Below are 23,509 nucleotides of genomic sequence, written 5' to 3' on the forward strand. Positions count from 1 at the left end.
ATGCTCTTCATAAAATGTTAACAGGCATTATTAAGAAGAGCTTTATTGGTTAACAAAATATAAACAGTTACAATGATAACGTGTTTTCACGGAAAACGAGCACAAGCACAGGAAACTCCCAAGGACAACATGAGTTAAAAACAACTGCGGTCCTGGGCCAGAGGAACAAGATGCTGCAGACCTCTGCCGCTCTACCGACCAAGCCTTGAAAGAGGCGTCTTTGTCTCAACCAAAGGAATAGGTCCAAGTAGCTTATTCAAATGCACTCATTGGTTTTAAGCTGCAGTGCATACAGAACAAGCTCAGATGTACAATTCTAACACCACTTCGATGAATGAAAACAGTTAAAATTTTAAATATGCCATCTTAGTTTTTTAGTGTTTATTTTACATCTCCATCATCAGCTGTATTGTTATTATATACTCTGTAGTCTCTTTCTTTTACTTTCTTCCATCCTTAATTCTATGAGTAACCACATAGTAAAGCAATGCTAACTGCCAGTCAAAATTCGATGACTCTCTGGTCATTCTGATGACATGAAGCCCATTTTATGGTATACACCTGAGAAAAGGCCCCGTAGGAAAATATTCTAGGTAGCTGCATGTTGATATTCACTTCATTTTATTTATTTATTTTTTAAAATGCAAATGGGGTCTTTTAAAAAATATTTTATTTAGTTTTAGAGACAGGAAGGGAGGGAGAAAGTGAGACAGAAACATCAATGTGTGGTTGCCTCTCATGTGGCCCCCCACTAGGGACCTGGCCCGCAACCCAGGCATGTGCCCTGACTGGGAATCGAATGCTTTGGTTCAAAGCCTGCACTCAATCCACTGAGCTATGCCATCCAGGGCGATATTGACTTCATTTTAATAACTGTTCTTTCTAATCTTTTCTAGATATTGTTCTTGCTGCATGTAAAAGTTTTGTACCCATTTTCTTTGCTTGAGAAGCCTAAATATATTACTCCATTTTTATGTCATAAGGTATTGTAATTTTTAAATCTTTTTATGTATCACATAAACTTTTTACCTAGATGCTCAAAGGAATTTTTGGCTTTTTCTTTAAGGTCTGCTAATTCTATTAACTTAAGTCTTGGTATTGGTTTTTCCGTATGCTCATTTACTATGTTGTCTCAGATCCCTTTTTTCCTTTATTTTTTGTGTGACTGGTTTTCTCCTCCTAATGCATATATTTTTTGTTTGTTCTCTTCTTTAGGGACCACCTTTCTTGAGAACTTAGATCTTCTTTGCCTAATTCCAATACTGCATGTTTTAACATGGACATTCAGGAAGATCTGCAATTATGCTGCCGATGCCACTATGCTCTTGCCAGTTTCTTCCAGATTTTTTTTAACAGTGTTAATTCATTTTGTCCCTCCAAACCCTGTTTGGTTTTCCCATTTACTTTTACTTCATCTCAGCGTCTGTGCAAAGTTTAAATGATGTTTGACAGGGTTTGCTCTTAGGCAGTTTAGTAACACACTGAATTCTGCCTCAGTGTGTGAGAGCTCAGGTTTTTTCTCCTGTTAAACAGTGCTATGTTTTTCTTCATTTCTAGTGTGGATCTACTGAAGTATGTGCCAGTCCTCAAACAGCATCAGCGTGGCCATTATTGTACATGGGAATTCTCTGTACTTCTCTGTATTATCTTTACACTATTTTGGATTCAATCGTTTATATTAGAAGAGGTCTGAGAATTAGTGAGCTTTCAACCAAGATGGAGATGTTGGCAGTTACGCTTCACTTCCTCATAAAACCAAAAGGAGGATAACAACCAATTTAAAAACAAAAAGCAACCAGAAATGCCAGAAAATTGAACTGTATGGAAGTCTGATGAGCAAGGAATTAAAGAAACATTCATCCAGAAAGGTAGAAGGGGCAGAGACGGGAAGCCAGAGCAGCGAGGACTCGTGGTAAGGTGGCAGCTGGTAGACTGGGTGCTCCCACATTTGTGTGTGGAAAAGCCAGGAGGAACAACTGGGGAACGAGGCAGACCATGCAACCCAGGGTTTCAGTGTGGGGAAAAACTAAAGCCTCAAAACCTCTGGCTATAAAAACCTGTGGGGGTTGCAGTGGAAGGGGAAACTCCCAGTCTCACAAGAGAGCCCATTGAAGGGGCCCATGGGATCCTAGACTGTACACAAGCCCACCGACCTGGGAATCAGTACCAGGGCAACAACTGAAGGGGCACAATCTGCTGGGGGGAAATGAGGGAAGTGACTGAAAGTGGGGTGAGAGCCAAGCAAGCAGCATTGTTCCCTCTCAGACCCCTCCCCCCCCAGACAGTGCCACAACACAGCGAAGTGGGCTGCTCTGCCCTGATGAATACCTAAGACTCTGCCCCTTAGAACATAACAGACCTGCCCAGACAAAGAAATATGGCCCAAATGAATGAACGGATCAAAACTCCAGAAAAAGAACCAAGCAATGAGGAGATGGCTAACCTACCAGATGCAGAGTTCAAAACACTGGTAATCAGGATGCTCACAGAAATGATTAAGTATGGTCACAAAATAGAGGAAGAAGTGAAGGCTATGCAAAGTGAAATAAAGCAAAATATACAGGGAACCAACAGTGAAGGGAAGAAAACCAGGATTCAATGATTTGTAACAGAAGGAAGAAATACATATTCAACTGGAACAGAATGAAGAAAGAATTTTTAAAAATGAGGAGAGGTTTAGGAACCTCTGGGATGACTTTAAATGCTCCAACATTGGAATCACAGGGGTGCCAGAAGGAGAAGAGAAAGAGCAAGAAATTGAAAACCTATGTGAAAAAATAATGAAGGAAAACTTCCCCAGTATGGTGAAAGAACTAGACATGCAAGTCCAGGAAGCTCAGAGAGTCCCAAAGACATTGGATCCAAGGAGAAACACATCAAGACACATCATAATTAAGTTACCCAGAATTAAAGAAAAGGAGAGAATCTTAAACGCAGCAAGAGAAAAGGAGGCAGTTACCTACAAAGGAGTTCCCATAAGACTATTAGCTGATTTCTCAAAAGAAACCTTTTCCAGCCCCTACAGGCAAGAAGGGGCTGGAAAGAAGTATTCAAAGCAATGAAAAGCAAGGTCCTACAGCCTAGATTACTCTATCTAGCAGAGCTATCATTTAGAATGGAAGGGCAGATGAAGGGCTTCCCAGATAAGGTAGAGTTAAAGGAGTTCATCATCACCAAGTCCTTACTACATGAAATGTTAAAGGAACTTATCTAAGAAAAACAAGATCAAAACTATAAACAATAAAATGTCAACAAACTCACAACTATCAACAGCTGAACCTAAAACAAACAAAGTAAGCAAACAACTAGAACAGGAACAGATTCACAGAAATGGAGATCACATGGAGGGTTATCAGCAGGGAGGGGGAGGGCGAGAATGGGGAAAAGGTACAGGGAATAGGAAGCATAAATGGTAGGTACAAAATAGACAGGGGATGTTCAGAAGAGTGTAGGAATAGAGAAGCCAAAAAACTTACATGCACAACCCATGAACATGCACTAACAGGGGGTAGGCAATGCGGGAGGGAGGGGTTGTACAGGGCGAAGGAGGAGAAAGGGGAGGAAAACATGGGACAACTGTAATAGCACAATCAATAAAATACACTTTAAAAAGGAAAAAATCAAGCTTCTTTTGGGCATTTTTAACTCTTCTATTAAATCATCTGCACCCAGTCTTTAAGTCTTGCACTAATGTTTTAACATGACTGACATTTTTAATTTTCGTTTGTTACGTAGTGAAAATGTCATTATAGGCACAAGTGTAAAAAAACTTAAACAAGAGATAAAGGAATTAACGTGGAAAAGATTAACATTAAAAGGAAATGCAAAGGAAGAAACAAAAAATTATGAATCGGATTACAAATTTTGTGATTTTTATTAGTAATATGTTGATAACATGACATATGAATAAAATTGTGTTTGCACAAACAGTTCTATTCCTTGTAACACACATCCATCCATAAACATTTAATGAGTGCTTATGGTAAAATATAATTTATTGGGTCAGCTGTTTAGTACAACAGTTCCTCAAGGGGAAAACTTTCCCTAATGCGATATTTCACTTGTGCTGACCCAGAATCTCTGAAAAGCAGCAGGGCTTCTAATTTGTGCAAACATCTGTAATGGCCAGCATGTGCTTTCTTTATTGCTTTTTGATTTTCAAATCACGTAGGTTTTGGCCTCCTCTTGTTTCAATTGATTTCCTTTCTGCAAAATGTGTAACATATGGATCTTAAAAACATGACCTGTGAAAAAAGTTTGCAATTTAGAAAACTTCTAAAATTCTCATAAATGTACTAACGAGATCTCCAGGGTAATCTGTAAAGCCTCAGAGAGCTAGGGGATGGGGAAGTTCTGTGCTGGGTTGGCACCTGCCTTTATCCCAGTCCTCCGTTTGCCAATCTTCTGTGCCTTCCGCTTGTCTGTGATTATTTCCACTTGTCTCCGTAAGTACTCCCTTAGTGCGTGCCTCTAAGACTTAATACAACCCGACTGCTTCACTAATTCCTTAAAACTCTCTGTGCTCTACTTATATTACAACTTCTCTTCTGAGACTAAGCATAAATGCACATAAGTTCTTGAAGAGAGAAATGATAAGGCATATTGACAAAAAGCTGAAGGCTTACAAGGGAACTGAAAAACCCAAGTCTGGATGCATGTTTAAAGTGCACCAGATCACTACCTAATTCAATAGTCATTTTGTTTTATGTTTTACATGGTTGGGTTTGTTTAGGTAACTTAGACCCAAGTTTATTTATAATTCCACATTCATCATGTTTGGCTTCTCTTATTTTTTTCCAGGTGAATCAAAATCAGTGCACAGTATTCTGGCAGGGATAAGACACCCCTGTCATGGAATCCCCCATTCTCTCATGCAGTGAGAGCTATGGGGCCAGTGTGTACTTCAGATGCTCATGACACTATGTCATGACTACCCCATGTCTATCAGCTGCTTGAAAGGTCAAGTTGAAAGGGAAGTTCTAATTAAATTATAATGGGAATTTCTGAAAATAATAGTAGAAGGATTCCAAAACATGTTATAAAGCATATACCACAAACACTAATGGAAGACTTCCATTCCACGCACCACCACATTCTCATCCCCATGGAGCATGAACCTAATCTCCCTACGTATGTAAGGCTGCCAGCGAACTCTGTGGACTCTGCATTGGCCATCAGCAAAATCATCTACATCCTCAAGATACCCTCTGAACATCTCACTGCCCTATCCCAAACCAGATGACTCCCCGGGGGCATGACTTACCCTGCAGTCCCATCAAGATGCAACACGGGTTTTCCCTCCCATGCTCTTCTCACCACAGGCTAAAGGTGGATGACATACAAACTTACTGAATAATCACAACGTGTTAGGAATTTGCATCAATTAATCTCACTTAGTCCTTAAAACAGTTCTGTGGGATAGCAAATATCATTCCTAATTAAGCAATAAGGAAAGTGGGATCTGAAGCACTTAACTTACACAAGATCACCACATCTGCTAAGTAGCAGAAGTTAATTTGATTCCAAATCCATAACATTAATCACTGTGCTTTGACATCTCTCCAAGGCAGGAGGAGGTAACCTCACTGAGCTCTAGTGCACACTCTAGAACATTTACTTCTCCTTTTCCCTTGAGAGCATAACTTTTTGAAGTGCAGACCAATAGGCCCAATATCACTCACTTCCTACAGTCAACTATCTCCCTCGTTCACTGCAATGCTAGATTATGATGTTTCTCTCCACCGATCAATATTCATGCCATCATTGTGAGCAATTTCCATAACCATGTAGCAGATCAATTCCAATCCCACTCAATGACTCAGCCCTAGAAGATTTCTGCACGTCTCCCGACTATAAACTCCCATCTTCCCAGGGAGCCTGCTCTAGCCATCCACGGGGCAACTCCTTTATCCACCCCCCCAAACATCACTAATCCACCAACTCGGCCTCTCTGCTTCCTCACCCCCTGAATCTCTACTCAACCTTAGCACTGGTCAGGAACGACCTACTACATTCCCCTCGACAATTCAGGTTTTCAACACCCACTCTTCATCCTGCCTTTCACACGATGACTCTGCCTCCTATTTCCTGGCACTTTGAGTAGATTTCTTTGTCTTCCCACTGCCACACATATGTGCTGGCCTACATTTATATTCATTTATTTAAAATTCTGCCTGTTAAAAATAGATTGTACATTCAAACTACTCTAGTTTAAGGCTGACTTTCTTACTTGTGGGCAAATCCTTCCATTTTCTCTCACCCGTTCTAGCAAGGCCCGCGTGCCCACGAATAGAGTCCATTGAACCTGCTCTGACTGGGGTCCAATGACTTCCACCTTTCCAGTCCCGTTGGGTCCAGTCCCAGCGGGCAGTCCTCATTTGATCCCACCTCTGGGTAGCACTGGACTCAGTAAATTAATCCTATACTTAAAGCACTTCGCTTTTCAGACCCTCTGCTGATTCCCCTCATTCTTCAAACTTTCTCAGCCTCCTTTTATGGATTTTAATGTCAACAGACATTAGGAAGAAGGGAAGAATCAGAAAGTATTTCAAAAATCATATAAATATTACATACCCCCCTTTTCTATCATGTAGAAGACAGCTATTTTTGTACAGGATGAAACTAGAGATGAACATTTCACTGAAATGCCATTTATACCCAAATGTCATGTGCACTAAAATGGGAGAGAATTTCCCCATCGCTGGTGATTAGTTTAGACATCACCCATGAACTCAAAGTATACATACATTTTCCCAGAGATTTCACTGATTTGCTGTCAGACATATCATATTCAGGTTTCCGAATGGGTGCAGGAAAAAATTAGAAATCATTTTCATGGAGGCCGCAGGAAAAACAGAATGCCATCACTCTTTAGACAACCGTGGAAAATGATGTCATTCCATGAACTTAAGCTTCCGAAAATTTTAGTCAAAATCTGTGGGAAACTCAGTGTCTGCTTGTGCAGAGGGAATAGAGAGCTGTGAGAGAGTCGGGGAACGCTTATCTAAAATATTTGAAAGGGTCTAAAACTTACTCCCCCTTAGTTGGAAGGCACCTCCCCTGTTGCAAAGTTCATTTCAAATAGTCTGCACTTGTTTCTGAGGCCCCTTATTGAAGGTTCCTTTAAAGTACACGGGTAAAAGCCCAGGCTCCCAAGGCCAAGCTATTTTCTTTCAAGAAAGAGTTTGTTGTTGAGTTGGTGTGTAATATTTAAAAATTAGGTTGTATTTTGAAAATTATAAAACATGAAATATATTTGTTCTTCTCTGCTCATCTTCCTTGAACTTGTGTAGCCCTTCTCCTGGGAGCCGGCCTCACACTGGAAAAACCCCGGTAGGGTGGAGTGAGGCTGTGTCAGCAGCTTCGTTTGCCGCCCACACACTGAAACTGGCTGGGTATGAAATCCACAATGAATAGTTCGTTCCCAAGACAGACGCAGGAGCCAAACCAGCAAAGGAGGAGCACTAAATAGCTTTCGGCAGATTGCTCTTGAGTAAAGCATCAAGGTCAACTCGTCATTGCTAACTTTGTTTTCTGTTTTCTGGGAAAAAAATCACTCTGATGCTAATTGCTCTTGAAATCACACAAAGCATTGTCCAACCATTCAGATCAGAGATGTGCCTGCTCTGATTCTCTTGCATGAGCTGGTTCAAGGTCATGGTGTTTTTCCTTTCTGCAGAGAACCTAAAAACTAGAGGCAAGCGCTGCTGCACTAGGCTGTGAAGACGGACGTGTTGTCTGCACTTCCCCATGTGAACTGTTAGCATCTCTGCCTGGCGACAGCATTACCAATCATTTAGTAACATCTATTGGCCATGAAGCCATTACAATGATTTTTATTAAAAACAAGGTTTGCTTTCCAGGGGTCAGGTGTTTTCAAAGGCATGCCACCATGGGACTCTCAGGCTGGAATCCTGCAAGTTGGCAAGATGACCCCTCTCTAGTAATCAGAGCTGTACTTTCTAGGGGCCAGTCCAAGCAGCCCCCACCCCGTCTTCCCTTGGCACACCTCCTTGCTTATCCTATATCTGGTTGTGAGTGCAGTGTGCTGAGAAGTTTGTATATTTTGGAGATATGAGTCAGATCAAGATTTGTGCTTTGCCTACTACCCTCCTTTTCTTCTCCCCCAGCCCTGAGGAGCATTATTGTTGTGTCTCTGAAGACTTTTCTCTTACACCTTTTTTGGAAAATTCTCCTAATACAGTCATTTATTAATACTTCTGGCTTATGCAAGGAAAGCAATCCTATTTGAACGCAAATTGCTTTTTTACTTTTCTCCTTTGAGTCATTTCACTGGAGTTTGGAACTGAACAAGATAAAAGTCCATATGCCCATAACACATCGAGCTAGAAATAAGTTCCATTTAATAGCTGTTTTTATTTGTTGTGGTCTTACTAAATGAACAATTTAGCTTTGTTTATTCCTGGGACGTAAGACCAGTCACAACTCCCAAATACCTTGCATCTGTTAGCAATGAAACCAAAGGCTATAGTCACATTCCTACTATGAATGTTAACAGCTAAGGTATGAATCACCTCAGAGATCCTGAAATATATAAATATTTTATCATGGACAGGTTTTTCAGTTATAAAAACCTCTATGATAGTCATAACAATTCTGAGCAGCTTAGCAATATGTGAAATGAGTCCCAAAGTCCTTCCCCCTCCCTGCCCCATAAACAACGCTGTTCAACAGCTCAGTGAGTTGAGTATCATTCCATTTTTTTTTTTTACTGTATCTCATATCTATCCATTCATCAGAGCATTTTTTTTATTTTTTAAAATTTGCATTCTGTCTGGCTGGTGTAGCTCAGTGGATTGGATTGAGTGCTGGCCTTGAACCAAAGGGTCGCCAGTTTGATTCCTAGTCAGGGCACATGCCTGGGTTGCAGGCTACGTCCCCATTTCCGGGGGTGTGAGAGGCAATCACACATTGATGTTTCTCTCCCTCTCTTTTTCCCTTCCTTCCTCTTTCTCTGAAAATAAATTTTTTTAAAAAATTGCATTCTCTTCTACATATAACTGGGTATAATGCAGAAAACTATAAAACACGTTCCATTGTTTCATAGCTTTCTTGTTTTCTCTGATACATCAAGGGTGTTTTATAGTAGTAATAAATGTAAACCTTCCTTATTATTTAGACTTGCATATTGTATGAGACAGTTCTGAGTGGCGTGGACCCATCTCCCACTCAGAGATGCACAGGACCCACACCCACGGATAGGTCCTCCTGTGGGGAATCAGGCCTGCAATGTGCCTAGGCTGCTTTGAGACTTGCTTTTGCTAAAACTCTCCCACCCTGAATGGAGACAGCAAGTGCTTACTGTAACTTCCTAAAACCCATGCTGAATCTTCCAAGGACGAGTGTAACTGATTCAACCACTTTTCCCTTTTTGTTTGCAAATATCCTTCTTCTGTGATGTGATTAGCAGCATCTGTCTCCTTTGTTTTCTGTAAAAGGTAACCACCTAAAGGGAACCTGTGCATAGTAGATGAGGACCATCATGCAATGTGCCGAGAACAGAAATAAAGGCTGTCATGGTAGAGCCTCGGCTTTTGGCTCCCCTCGAGAGTGAAGCCACTGGTCCTTTTCCTCCACAGGACTCGGTAGTCCGTGCGAATGCCTCTCCCCCATCCACAATGGGGCAGACCCCATGAGCCGGGGTCCGCATCAGCATATATCTTTTTGGATAAACCATTTTGCATATTTATGAATGTTTAGCTCATTTTCAATAGTTTGCTATAAAATTTTCTCCCATCAACAGTGGGTGCTCGTGACTGCACACAGCCACCCCCCCACCAAACGTCACCGATCTGTTTTACTTTTTGTATCGGTCCAAATAGTGTTATAGTGTCACAAAAATTAAATAATCACATAACTGTTTTATCCCAGTGGTTTACTACAACCAAAATTTTAATTGTCTACCACCAAAACTCTCTCTTCTAACCTTGCAGCTAAACCATCTGGAACCAATGTTCTCAAAGGTGGCTGCCGAAGAAGAGAGGTCGTTTTTAAACATCTAGATCCAAAAATGACACCACTATTTCCTCTTCCCACCCACTGGCACTCATCCCCTTCCCCTTCTAATTGCAAAGGAGTTGGGAAATGTAATTCTTTCACACACCAGGATGAGGGAGCAGCGGTCATGGGTGAGCAAGAGAAGCGACTGCCTTCCTGCTCCTAATACAACGCGTGAAAAATCTATCTCCTTGTGGTTGTAGTTTTCCTGCTCCCTTGTGGTCTTTCGTGTGTGTGTGTGTGTGTGTGTTTAATTAAGCACTTTTAAATTTTTATAACTGATTTAGAGGAGGCCATATGCACTACGCATACTAACTTTTCTTTCTGTATATTACAAATAGTTTCTCTCAAGCTTTCTGCTCTTAATTATAATTACAACATTTTTGGTGAATGACCCTCCTGTAAAAATCATTACAAAGATCAGTGACACCCCATCCCGCCTGGGGCTTTTATTTACATTAACCAAATGCCTTTTAAGCTCCAAAGAGAAAAGAAAGGCCAAAAAGAAAGACACACATTTAAAAGTGCCTTATGTCACATGTGAAAGTGAAGGTAGTGGCAATGCTGTACTTCAGCATAGCTTCTGGGTTATTTTTTTAATCTTCCCACCAGAATCAGTTTTTAAACAAAGCTTAAAGTCAGCAGAGTTACACTAAAACTTTAAAAACATAAGCAAATAATGCAAATGCATGTTTGGGGAAACCCAACCAAATTTGGAAAGTTAGCCAAAGAAATAAGTAAACAACGATTTTCAAATCCACACATTAGACCCAGAGCCCAGGAAATAGATCCATGCACCAGCACCACCAAGCAGACCTCGAGAAGTCCCTGCAGAGTGAGGGTTCCCTGCTCGCTGCCCCGGTTTTATGCCGCCTGCTGTGGGGAGCAGACCGAGTTTCCACGGCCCTAATCCCAACTGGCTTGAGTGACCAATAAACACAAAATGTAGACTGTCAACTTTCTCTACATGCTTTTCATTTGTTTTGCTTCACAGAAACATATAAACATCCTTCTGTGAAGCAAGAAATAATGGTGCCCTTCCAAATGAGCAATTCTGGTTTTATGGAAGTAAGAACGGCTATCAGAGAAGGTCCTGAAGGAAACTTCCCACCACAGCTCACACGGCAGATGCCCACGTAGCATCCTTCCCCTGGGGCTGTGCCACAGAGCACTGCACCCTGCCTTGGGTTACCTGGGACAGACACCTATGGGAGACCACCAGCGGTGACCCATACAAAAGGCAGTGAACACACTTTCCCCACCACTGCGACCATGGCAGTGTTATGATCACTTCTGCCAGGAAACACATTTCTCCAGACTCTAAATCACGTTGCCATAAACCTCATTCCAGGCTGGAATTTGGAATATAGAGCCAGGACTGGGAGTGATGTGTTTAAGCCGAGTGTCAAAAGAATTGGGATTACACAGATGTAAACAAAACAGAAACCCAGCAGCCTCAGGATTAACACAGTGATTTCATTCCATGAGCGTTTTCTATTTTTAAACCGTCTTTTTCAAAGCATTAACCTAGGGCATAGAATTTACAACCTCTGACTTATTCTAACTCTATTGTATTGCTTAATGCCCACAGTTTCTTGATGTGAGAAGGAAAACTTAAATATAAAAGGCAAAATCCAGAATCACTGAGGTGATGACACACATACCAAAATTTGAGTTAAAATAGAAGTTTCTCACAAATTCAGGTTCTTTTTTTTTTTTTTTCGGTAACACTAGGAATAGTCACTTTTTAGAAGGCACAGTAGGTTGCTTCTCTGATCTAGCCTTCAGCAATAGGGCTGACATTATCAACGTACTGTAACATAGACAACAGCATAACAGAGAGGCACCCAGGGTACAAACCTCCTAACGATTCCAGGAGAACTAAAGTGTCTCATAAAGGTCCTTGTAAGAGAGTCATCCACACCATGCCCAGTGTGGTCAATGCTTACCCTGGAGGTAATGGGGATCGCCAAAGGAATTTGATCTACAGCCGCATGACCGGTTTTTGCTAAGATCAACCCCTTCAGTAGCTCTGAGGGTGCGGGAAACGCAAGCACAGTCCTAATGCAGGGACATCGGTTAGGGGCCTGTGGAGTAATCCAAACAACAGTGATGAGAGTCTAGGTGGGCGCTGAGTGAGTTAGGGTGAAGAACTAGGGACCGATTCAAAAACCGTTCATGGAGTCCCATAAACAGTACGTGGTGATTTGATTAAACACGGGCTATGCAAAAAGTGAACATCAGAAACAGCTCTTAGACTCCCAGCAGGGGGGCCGGGCAGACCGAATGCAGTGGTCGGGGCTAGAACGCCGAAGAGACGTGGGATTCGGCGGGAAGGTGCCAGCAAAACATCTTTCGGTGAAAAAATAACTTTAATGAGATATGAGATGAGGCTCAAAAGTGAATAGGACACGTTTCCGGTAACCTGAAAATGCTGTGCCTGTGAGTTACAAGTCCACGTTTCAATGACAGCACAGATTGCTTCTACCGTTCTTAAGAAACGTGAAGGAAAGGGGCCCAACAAACCCCCCGCCCGGACTCAAGGTAGTTCATACATTAAATAATAACATAAGCAAACAATTTGTTTTGTATTGCTGAGTTTTTCACTGAGGATTTTGGTGAGTGCAAGGGATGTAACTGAGTAAAATCTCAAGCAAATAAGAATCCATGTTCTCCTTTTCAACAAATGTCAGGTCTTAAAACTAGCTTTGTGTATAACAGATGTTAGCACTTTAGGCTTGTATAGGTTGAAAGAGTCCTTCTATTGCTAAATGATTGCTAGCATCTCAGGAAAGCCAGTGGGTGGCTGTGAATCTAATTTGTGTCTCATCACTTTTCCCTTTTCCCAGTGCTGGCTGGTGGCCTCAAGCCCTCGGGAGTTATGGTAGCATGAGAGTGAAATGGGAGGAGGTCGCAAGCACAAGAAGGCAATAGGGGAAATAATCTAAATATTGCCTCTGGTTAGTGATAACTCTAACATAATGTAACACTTGTCCTGATCTCATTTAACTTTAAAGAGCTTGAGAACGTCTGGTTCCTTCTACCTGATAGGAGCAGCAGGGCACGGTGATCACGTCTAAAGCGTTTCATGCAGTAGCTTCCCTGCCCCCACATGGTTTGCACACCTTCCACTTGTCATTCATATATTTTATAAGGAACACAACACTGAGTATTCAGAGCTGCTTCAGGGAAAGGTCATTCATTATATCTGCTTTTGATTTTATGGGTATTATTAATATCATGAAGTCCCTAGGGCCCACTTCCTATGTATTTCAGAAAACACAAATGTTTCATTTTTATACTACTGAAAGTATGCTTGGATAACTTTGTGATTTTTTTCCACTTATTTTAATTCCAGCCTGCAAAGTGATACCAACCACTAATGTTTAAATAAGCATCCTTATTTTCCTTACAAATAAGTATAGTGCACTTCAAATTTGGTTGTTCAAAGCAAGTGTAGCATTTTATCAATTCTTAAAAATTAATTTTTGTGGCTTTTAATGTTTTCTCCAAAATATTTATCAGCCAAACTTTAAGTTACTTTTTAAACTTTCATCTGCTTTGACAGAATAGTGCAGAGTGTTTTATAGACTAACAAGATGTTAACAGCCTTTTCCCTGCATGTGAGCTGTGGGATCCCACCTATGAGGCACCGGGGATCCTTGATGCCACACTCCCAAATCCATGTCTTAGAGGACATCCTGCCCTCAAACACAACTTCCAACAAAAAGATTTCAGTGAGCTATATCCTCAGTGTGGAGAAGGTGGTCTTCTATTTACTCCTTGAGCTTGTAATTGCCAAGTGTCAGCAAAAATCCCTGGATAAAATGTAGATCTGATTTTTCACTTGTCCATTAGTTTTGTTTGGCTCAGCTACAGAGAGAGAGAGAGAGAGAGAGAGAGAGAGAGAGAGAGAGAGAGAGAGAGGTCATGATGCCAAGACAAAACTTGGGCTGTTTTTCTGAATTGTCAGGTCTTCTTTACCATCCCATTTACCTAACTCAGAGCTTGACAAGCTTTTGCTCCTTCTGCCTCTTACTTCTGCTCTGAATTAACAAGATTTCTTTAGCCAAAATGGCACAAATGTTTAGCAAGGTATTTTCCTCCCCATCTGCCAGGTTTTTGACTTTTATTACCTGTATTCTCCAATATCAAACATTGAAACTATCCAGTGACCCACAGAGCATCATTGTCTAGTATTACATCCTTACTTTTAGACAACTGTGCACCTAAAAGAAATTTAGTTTGCACAGGAATGAAGAAAGGCTTGAAAAAATATGTGTTGTAAGGTGACTTATATTGAATTCCTTCCAAGGGGTCCAGTTATATAATTGATGAAAATTGTGCTTCAAAGACAGTCTGATGATAGCAGGTCCAAGTTGGATCTTAAAATGTTTGAATAACCCCTCCAAAGCACATTTTAGAAGGGCTGTAGGTAGCCAAGCACATTAGGAGGGATTTTAAGCTTATTTCCTCCAAAGCCAGGAAAGAGCACGTGCCATGAGTATGGAGGACTGAAATCGGACGATGGCGGATGGAGTCAGCTCTCACGCAGACCGGGCGAGTGCTCTCCTCTTGGGAGTCAGGCAAAGAGTCAAATGAAGTCTACAGGACCCACCTGACAGACTCTCATTGTGGTCCCTGGCATCTTCTCAGACAGTTTAGTTCATTTGGGAGAAATTACACTGAGGGTTGCTACTCACCAGGTCCCTTCTCGAATCTTACAAACTACTACTAATAGAAACGATCCTAGCTGTGCCACGACTCCTCACCCAGCTAGCTGTGCCAGAAATAAAACAAAGCGGATGTGCTGAAAAACTCTACTGCATCCGTAACTTTTAATGAAACTCTTCTGTTGATAAATAGTTGTTTTTCTGGTTATCTGGCCATCAAGCACAACTTTGTATCTAAAAACAATTAAACTACATTAGTTTACTCAGTACTTGAAAATGGGAAGCATCTGTACGTGGCTTACTACTGAAATCGGCCAGCGTGCACAACTTCATATGAGAGAGCGGGCCTTACCCTGGATTAAAACCACATCTCCAGCCCTGAGGGAAGAAATAGATAACCACACTCATTAAAAAACAATACATGCGATGTAATGCTGAATTGGATTTGTAATAACTTATCACTTAGATTTATGAGCCAGCTAACAGAGGGGAATAATCTTTCAAGTATTTTACTTTATTCAGTTGTTTCACACATGAATACGGTAGCAAAAATATATGTAAAATGCAGTATGCTTTGTGAAGCAACAACCTCAAAATAGTTTTTAAAATTTTGAATTCCAAACAATGTTAATTTTAACATACACTTTTTGAAAACTCTGTGTAGCTCAGGGCCAACTTAATATTCTCGAGCAGGGTAAGAGAGAAGTGCCCAGCCCGGCCCAGCCCGGCCTGCCGTCTGCTGTCTCAGGGAAGGAGCCCTTCCAGCCACACAGCTCCCTGCTTCCCTTCGTGGCTTTCTGCACTGCCTCCGTCTGAATTTTAGCCCAGCATCGATCCTCAGCACTTTGGCTCAGAATGGTTTCATCCTTTCGGAATTCCTTTCTTCTGCTTAGAAACCTATTCAGTTTCTTTTTATGATTTCAAAACTTGCTCCAACCCCATGACCACCCAAGTCTGAGAGATCTTATAAACTCCAGATCCAACAAGAGAAAATTTAGAACTCAGTTTCTTCCAAGATCAAAATGATATACTGGTCTTACATTTGCAAAATTGTATTTCCCTATTTCTACAAAACTAACATTTATACCAATAAACAGAAACAGAATTGAGTAAGTGTAAACCTCAGGCCTTCTCTTCCCCAATCTGGAGATATCACTGAAAATTTTATATTATCATCACATCTGCCTGGAGTAGAAATGAGGTGAGGAAACATTCAAATTTTCCATAACTATCTCTACCCCTAAATACCACGTTTTAACATCTTTTTCCAGGTGGGGACCCTGAATGATAAAAACAGGAAAGCCGATGCTAAAAAAAGAGTTGGCAGTAAACTTATACCTACCCACAGGCTATTCTAACCTGCTAAGTTGTGACTTTGTAGATGTGTACAGTTACCTCACTGAGGATGAGACCTCATCCTGAGCCGAAAGTCAGTGCATCTGAAGTTAATAGTAACAGCTAAGCTCAAAGAGACAGAATCGGGGTGCCCCTCTGGTTTTACATAGGCCTGTGGAGGAATGCCCTTGGGGAGCTGGCCAAATCCACGCCATGTCCTTGGAGTTATGTACGGGCTGTAAATGGGACAGTGCCTTAGTCCCCTGGAAACAGTGAGAGAAGGTGAGATGCTGGGAAGACCAACTCAATTAGAAAGTGGCCGCTGGAGCTGTCACAGACGGTGAGGAGAGCTCTGAAGAGCTGCTGCCTGATTCAGCAAACGCTGGAGCCGAGGGAAAAGCCAACGGCCAGAATTGAAACAGTTGTTAAAAGATGGTCTCCCTCTCTCTCTCTCTCTCTCTCTCTCTCTCTCTCTCTCTCTCTCTCACACGCACACACACACACACACGCACACACACACGGTCTCCTAGCTAGGGGCTCTTGATGACTTTAGACAACAGAATCACTGGACTCAACACCATCCGAAATGGATGAAGACATGCCATCAGGACAGACAGTACAAATTACTGATTTTTTTTCCCAAAAACACCCCTTGCTCTGGAGAGAAAATGTTTTCTCCAGGAAATTTAATGGATTTTAAGGCTTTTTAATTCTGGGTAATGGTGTCAACCCACTTACAGAGATTTTGATTTTGGATTCATCTATCATATCCAAATATAACCTAGGAAAATCAAGTCACTTTCAAATAGAGTCTAATCCTAATTAAGTAAATCTGCAGACTGTCACGGAGTTGATCTCTGCGTCAGTTTGAGACAGACTTTACAATGCAGACCAGATACTCTCCTTAGTTTTCAAAACAGGAGGCCTCCTGTGCATCTGGAGTTTAAATCACAGGGATACTTCCGTCATCAGGGGGGCGGGGTGAGAAGAGCTGCCCTCCAGCTCTGGCCGCAGGGTCCACTGTACGCAGACCTGGGCCGGCACTTGCCCAAGCCTTCCTCAAGAGTGCTGATGTAGGATGGGTACTTTCTAAGAGCAAGTGAAATCTTTGCCCTTGAGTTTCTCCAAGCTCTATCCCGAGTTAAGGCAAATGTCAGGTTTTAAAAGAAAAAAGATCTGGATCGTATTATGTTAATTCCCCGTAGAGAGAATTTCAGTGAGCTAACATTTTTCAATGTTATAGTTTTCATTTTGCTCAGGCATAATTTAAGAAACTCCAGTATGAAAAATGTGATGCTCCATTTCATAAGGCTGTATAAAGGACTCAAGATAACTTCAGTTAAAACATTCACAATCCATTTTCCTGGACTTAAGGAAAATAAAATACTTATTTCTCAACACAAGGCTCCGTATGTAATGTTGTATACATGGGCACACAACCTGGTTCAAATTCCAGCTTTCACTTACTGCTTGTGTGATGTTAAACAGATTGCCTCACAGGTGAAATCAGGGTAATCCTAATATTGGCCTCATAGGCTAAGGGTTTTGTACGTTAATATATGTAGAGGACTTACATGACTGGTATATAACGAGGTATTACAAAAGAGCAGGAAAGACATGACAGTAATTTGCACTCAGTAAGCGGCAATAGAGATAAAGAGAAGCAAACAGAGGAAAAATTAGGAGAAAATATTGGCAAGCCTTGGTACTGAATTGAATATGGAATGTAAATTTGAAGGATTTCTAATATTACACCTAGATTCAGGGACCATACAACTGGAGGAGAAATTATATCACTCATGCAAACAGAGTACATAGAATCCTGCTATTTGAAAAATACAGGCAGAGAGAGCAGAGTCGGGGCAGAGGGAGGGGTAAAGCCAGCAGCTTGTATTCACACAGAAACCACACAGGACAACACACGTAATTTCACCATTTACTCAGCACCTTCACCTGGGCCTCAAAGGCAAGAGCAGACCCAGCTGCGGGACCTCCTAGCTACACATCTTACACTGTATGTTGGCTCCCTCGGTCTTCTCTTTTCATAAGCTTTAGTTCAAGTGTATTTCCACCTCCAAGTCTTCTAAAATTTGAAGTTGATATTGCGTCAAATTTTATTTAAGATATTGTGCTAGAGGGAGGACATAAATGCAGGGCTCCGGGCCAATAATCTCTTTGGAATCCCCCCGCCGCGGTTTCAGCACGAATCAGGTGTCCCTGTGCAGAAGAGGCTCACACAGTGAGCCCGGACTCAGGGTGAGTCCGGCAGTGGACAGTGAAAGACGGGTGGGTTGAAGGCTGGACAGTGTAAAAGGTAGATGTTGAAAGAAAGTTCAGAGACTAATAATAGTATCTCACAAAGTACCAGAGCCAGCCTCACCAACAATTGTTTCCTAAGCTAATTACTAAATTTTTCAACTTTATGAAGTATTCATCGACAATGATTTACTACGTACTGAAGCATAGCAAATCATAAGTGAAGCACATCAATCACAGTGAAGCATAAAATGCTTCAATTCATTTACAGACCAGCTTTTCTCTTTTTGATATGCTCATATTACACCTTTTCCTATAAAATGGGAAGGCATTATTGCAGTTCAAGGTATAAAACTTTAAGAGGTAATTATTTTTTTCTGTTTTTTCACCTCCCATGCCAAATTTAAGAAGTGGTATTAAACTTTTTCCAAACAGTAAGTCTTATTTTCATTTTCACTAAATAAAATTTCCAAACATTTTGCTAAGTGAAAGTCATTTTTAATGCCACATGAGTATAGTTTACGAGATGTATGTAATTTTATGTTTTTTTTTAAATAACTTTTATTCTTCTTAAAAGTAACAATTATTAGATGATTTTAGAGATTTTCTGTATGGGAGAACATAATTTCCTATTTGAGGCTCACCATAAAAAATAGAGTAATAATAAAAACCAAAAAAAAAGAGACTAAGATATTTAAGAACAAAACTGGAAAGAATTTGAATCTGATACTGTGATATATTAAAATTAGTCTTAGATAGCAAAAATCTAGCCGATGTAGTTGGGGAACATTCTGGGGACTTTGAAAATATAATTTCCATTTCTCATTCATTTCTTAAAAAATGTTATTTTATTCAGGTACATTAAGGCATGGTAATAAACTCGATTAATGACTTTAAAATAACTTAATAAAAATCATATGACATGGGAGCAGTTTTTTTCTGTGTATAGAATGCACAGGAGTAAGAACTGTGGCAAACAGAACAACCAATATACTGATGTAGGGGTTGAAAATAATTTACACAATTAATTTAATAAAATGTCTAGAACAGTAACAATTATCAACAAAACAATGAAGTTGTCTGTATTTGCATTTAACAACACATTTAAATCAAAGTTGAGTTAATATAAAAATATGCAGTGAACTGAAATGACAGAAGATACAATAGAAATTCATGTCCACATGGAAGACCTAAGTTGCGACAACATCTCTATATGCTTTCTAAACACCTTTTTACTTTAGTGTTTTGGTTGTGGAAGCAGCACTTTGTAGCCTACTATCAACTGGAATGTCCACAATATTTCTTAAAGTAGAACACTACATTTCCCCTACCACAGCAGATAAAATAATTTAATGTTTATTTTAACAAAAGGTCCATGGTTACTATTTTTGAACTACAGGTTTCAGTTGGTCCGAAGGTTGTGGGTTATTGTTAAGCTGAACTACAGGTTTCTTTTTTTTTTAATTTCTAGTACTAACTGTGGTCCTTAAAGCTATCTACAGCTGATACTCAAATTGTCATGCTGTTTCTGAAAGGGACAATAGGTTTATCCTGAAAGTTTCACTGTCGTTCACCCCTAAAATTTACTCAGTGTGGAAAAGTTTCATCATAAAAAATCTACTATTTATGTCTGTCAAGATTGATTCTACTACATTCTGTAGGACAAGCACAGATTTTTATATCGGACACGCTGGGTTTCAGCATGTCCCTTTACACTGTGACCTGGGCATGTCACATACCTTCTGTGAGCTTTAGTTCCTGAACTACAAAATGAGAACGTCAACACAGTTTTCAAACGGTAGCATACAGGGTACAAAGAGCTAGTGCGTGTGCCCAGTACCAGGCTGTTAATGTTTTTTCTTTTCTCTTTCCCATTCCTGATAAATTTGGGCTAATTGGAGATTAGTGAAAAATATAGAAGTTACTGGAATAAATCAGCTCCACTAAAAACTCATTATTTTGCAGGCAATAGTTATATATTTCCAAAGTAACATTCAATAAGATCCAAAGATTGGTTTTAAAAATGTATTTACATATTTAATTTGTATGCAAGAAAAGGTTCTTTAGGGCAACAATAACAGAAAAACAAATAAACTACATCTGTGTGTATAGTTTAGCTTTGTAAAAATGAAGAAAAACACCCCACCTTTATTAATATTGAGTGTTCATGGACAGCTAACAGAAACAAAGCTACTTCATAGAGCAATCTACATCAACATCAAAAAATATCAAAATAGAGTTTCTCTGAAGGAAAGAGCCAGTTTTTTTTAACAGGTTGATAATAATGAGAAGTTCCCATTATTTGTCCATGAAACCCCCTCAGAAAAGGTGCTACTTCAAACAGGATTCTCATAGAACTTGGCACATAAATCTCAACTTTTCAAACCATCCACCCAGTACTTTTCACCTTCTTATAGCTTCACTCACTCAGGCAGGCTCACATATACATACATTAATATTAAAAACACGCGTGGCTTTAAAGCAGAAAATCATTTTCTACAACAAAAGCATGTCAACATATTTATACCCAATATTCTGTCCCAGAAACGGACTGTCCTCAAAGAGATGCTAATTAACATACACTATTATGTTCAATATTTCAAAAGATGTGTTTCTAGAAGGATGTTTGATCATGTGCAAGAATTCTAAGGCATTAGAAGTAGTCATTCCACAGGACAAGTGCCACCCTTGCAATGACACACTCTTGATACATTTAACAAGTCTTTAGTCTTCAGATGCCACCAGCCAGACACGAGGAGACATTTGCAGTGTGCCGGTGGTTGGCTCGAAGGGCAAAAACTTTGTTTAAAAAATGTTTACTGAATAGCACCATAGAAAGTCCTTCAGAAACAAATTCTTTTTTCCAACATTGCGTTTTTAAGAAGTGAATCCCAGGAAGAACAAAAAGAAAGATCTTTCAATTCTTACAGGGCCTACTCCCACTTCACTTTTTTAAATGCAACATGAATCATAACAACATCAACAATAACAACTAGAACAGATCAACAACAGAAGAAAGACAATAGCAGCAGCAGTGGTAACTTGAGGATGACCCATCTGGCATCACTTAGAAGAATCCTGTTCACACCTGTTGGGAGTTTTCTCACGAAGTTCATAAGACGTCACAAGGCTTCTTGGATTTGGTGTGAAAAGGCAGCATTTCCACTGAAAGAACTGAGTTTATTGATCAACTGGGCACTTTCCAGCACTTAAATACATGATGTCTACAGTTTAACTGCAATAATAGAAACTTTCGACATCTCAAACTTGTCAAAATATCAGTAAAATAAAGTGGTTTCAGGATCATTTGTGTTTCAAAGAGGTTAATCTGGCCTGCGAGTGAAAATAATGAAGCTGAAATATTCCAGTTTCCAAACATTGGACCCACCTACATTTAAAGTACAAATCACCCTCTAAAGACTGCCATTTCACAACACCTTCTATGGATCTGGTTTACACTGCGTCCGAGACACAAAGCCAAAGCAATTATCCCAAGAAACAAGGAGAACTAAACAAAGAAATAAACTTTTCCAGTTTATGACCTGCAAGATCATTTTATTTCCCCCACATCTTGTGCAATTGTCAAAAGGAACACTCTGCAGGGTCACAGGCCCTGACCCTGCCCGTCTGAATTGGGAGGCATCTGTGTCAGGCCGTGAACAAAAGCTTGTGGAGTCTCCCTTGGAGCACACGATGCCCTTTCACCAGCTTTAGTTATACCGTCAAGCATGGAGTTTGAATATCCCGGTAATGCCGATCGGGGTGAGCTGCTGGAAACCTCTCTTTCAGCACAGAGAGAATTCTGGTCATACAGTTTTCTTCTGTTATCATTCATTATATAAAACATTTGTGCTAATATCTTCATTTAATAAAAAATATGTCTTCTCCCCATTACACACATTCCTTTATTTTCTGGAGGAGGTTCTGGTATTAGTCATTATTGGGTGTGCATGATGTCTGGATATCTAATGCTTTTGTATCTTATATGAAATCCTTTCTTGTTGATTGTGTCGTCAGTGTGGAAATGAATTAAAACTGCATCCCCGATTGAATAGATCTCTTCTGGTGGCTGAAGAAAAAACAAGCAAACAAACAAACAGAATGAGTCACTTTCTGTTTAATGTAATTCATGTTTGGGAATTTTTCACGGGGGACATATAACTTAATCCTTTTAAAACCTTAAAAGGCGGATGTGGATTTTGCAGATGAGAAAACCTGCATTTGAGAGAAGCAATGACATGGTCAAGGTCACATGGCTAGTCAGTGAGGGAGCTGGGCTTTGAACATACGTAAATCTGCTTCCAAGTTCTGGAACTCGGTGCTTTTCCCCAATTTTTAAGCCAAGTTCTGGTGGTTTATAAATAAATAAAATGAGGTTGAGAGGGCAAAGAGACATTAGCCTGGTTTCAGGCACGACTCTGAGGCAGAGCCGCTTGTAGGATCCAAACCGTCTGTTCCTCCTTGTTTGAATAAGTTCTGAGTAGGTGTCTGGTTTCATTTCAGTTGCTACTTGGACAGGAGCTTAATAGTGTTATTTAAGTAATAGAAACTGATAGAGATTCAAAAATTGGGACTAATTTCTTCCTAACAAAATACATATTCAGAAGACCATTTGATATTAGTGCAATAAATTCTAGGGGAAAAAGCATTGAGAAAACATTAAGTTTTCCTCCTTCTTCCTCTTTTTTTTTTTTAAGATTCTAGTCCAGTAGATCTGGGGTGCCTCCTGAGAGTCTGCTTTTTAAAAATATGTATATATTTATTTATTTAGTTTTAGAGAGAAGGGAAGGAAGGAGAAAGGGAGAGAAATGCCAATGTGAGAAACATCTATTGGCTGCCTCTCATGCACACCCCAGCTGGGGACCGAACCCATAACCCGGGCATGCGCCCTGACTGGGAACTGAACCAGTGACCTTTCACTTCATGGCACAATGCCCAACCAACTGGGCCACACCAGTCAGGGGTCTTTTTCTTATTTCTCATAGTGACACACTTCTGACCTGTATCTGGCATTCTCTCTTGTACACAAGAGAATGTTGTAAAGAGAATGTCGATCTGAATAGTGTGCACATTCTGTTCTCTTTGATGCTTTAATTTAGAAAGTAACAAAATTGTCAAATGTGTGTATAAGTATGTTCCATTTATATTATTTAAAAATTTAAATATTTATGGCACTATAAAAGCAAGAATATAACATGTAGAATGTGGACAGTGACAAGAACTTATAA

The 23,509-nt window shown here is 40.2% G+C and overlaps 1 protein-coding gene across 2 annotated transcripts in view; it reads right to left on the reverse strand.

Moving 5' to 3' along the window:
* Window positions 1-19,657: 19,657 nt before the first annotated feature.
* TLL1 (tolloid like 1) overlaps window positions 19,658-23,509 on the reverse strand; it is a 155,476-nt gene continuing 151,624 nt past the window's right edge. For both annotated transcript variants that reach the window (XM_028521099.2, XM_036031928.1), the window contains one exon: window positions 19,658-22,350. In XM_028521099.2, coding sequence (XP_028376900.1) covers window positions 22,219-22,350 — 132 coding nt within the window. In that variant the 3' untranslated portion in view covers window positions 19,658-22,218. The remainder of the gene's footprint in view (window positions 22,351-23,509) is intronic.

The sequence above is a fragment of the Phyllostomus discolor genome, chromosome 8 (genome assembly GCF_004126475.2).
Source record: "Phyllostomus discolor isolate MPI-MPIP mPhyDis1 chromosome 8, mPhyDis1.pri.v3, whole genome shotgun sequence".
NCBI lineage: Eukaryota > Metazoa > Chordata > Mammalia > Chiroptera > Phyllostomidae > Phyllostomus > Phyllostomus discolor.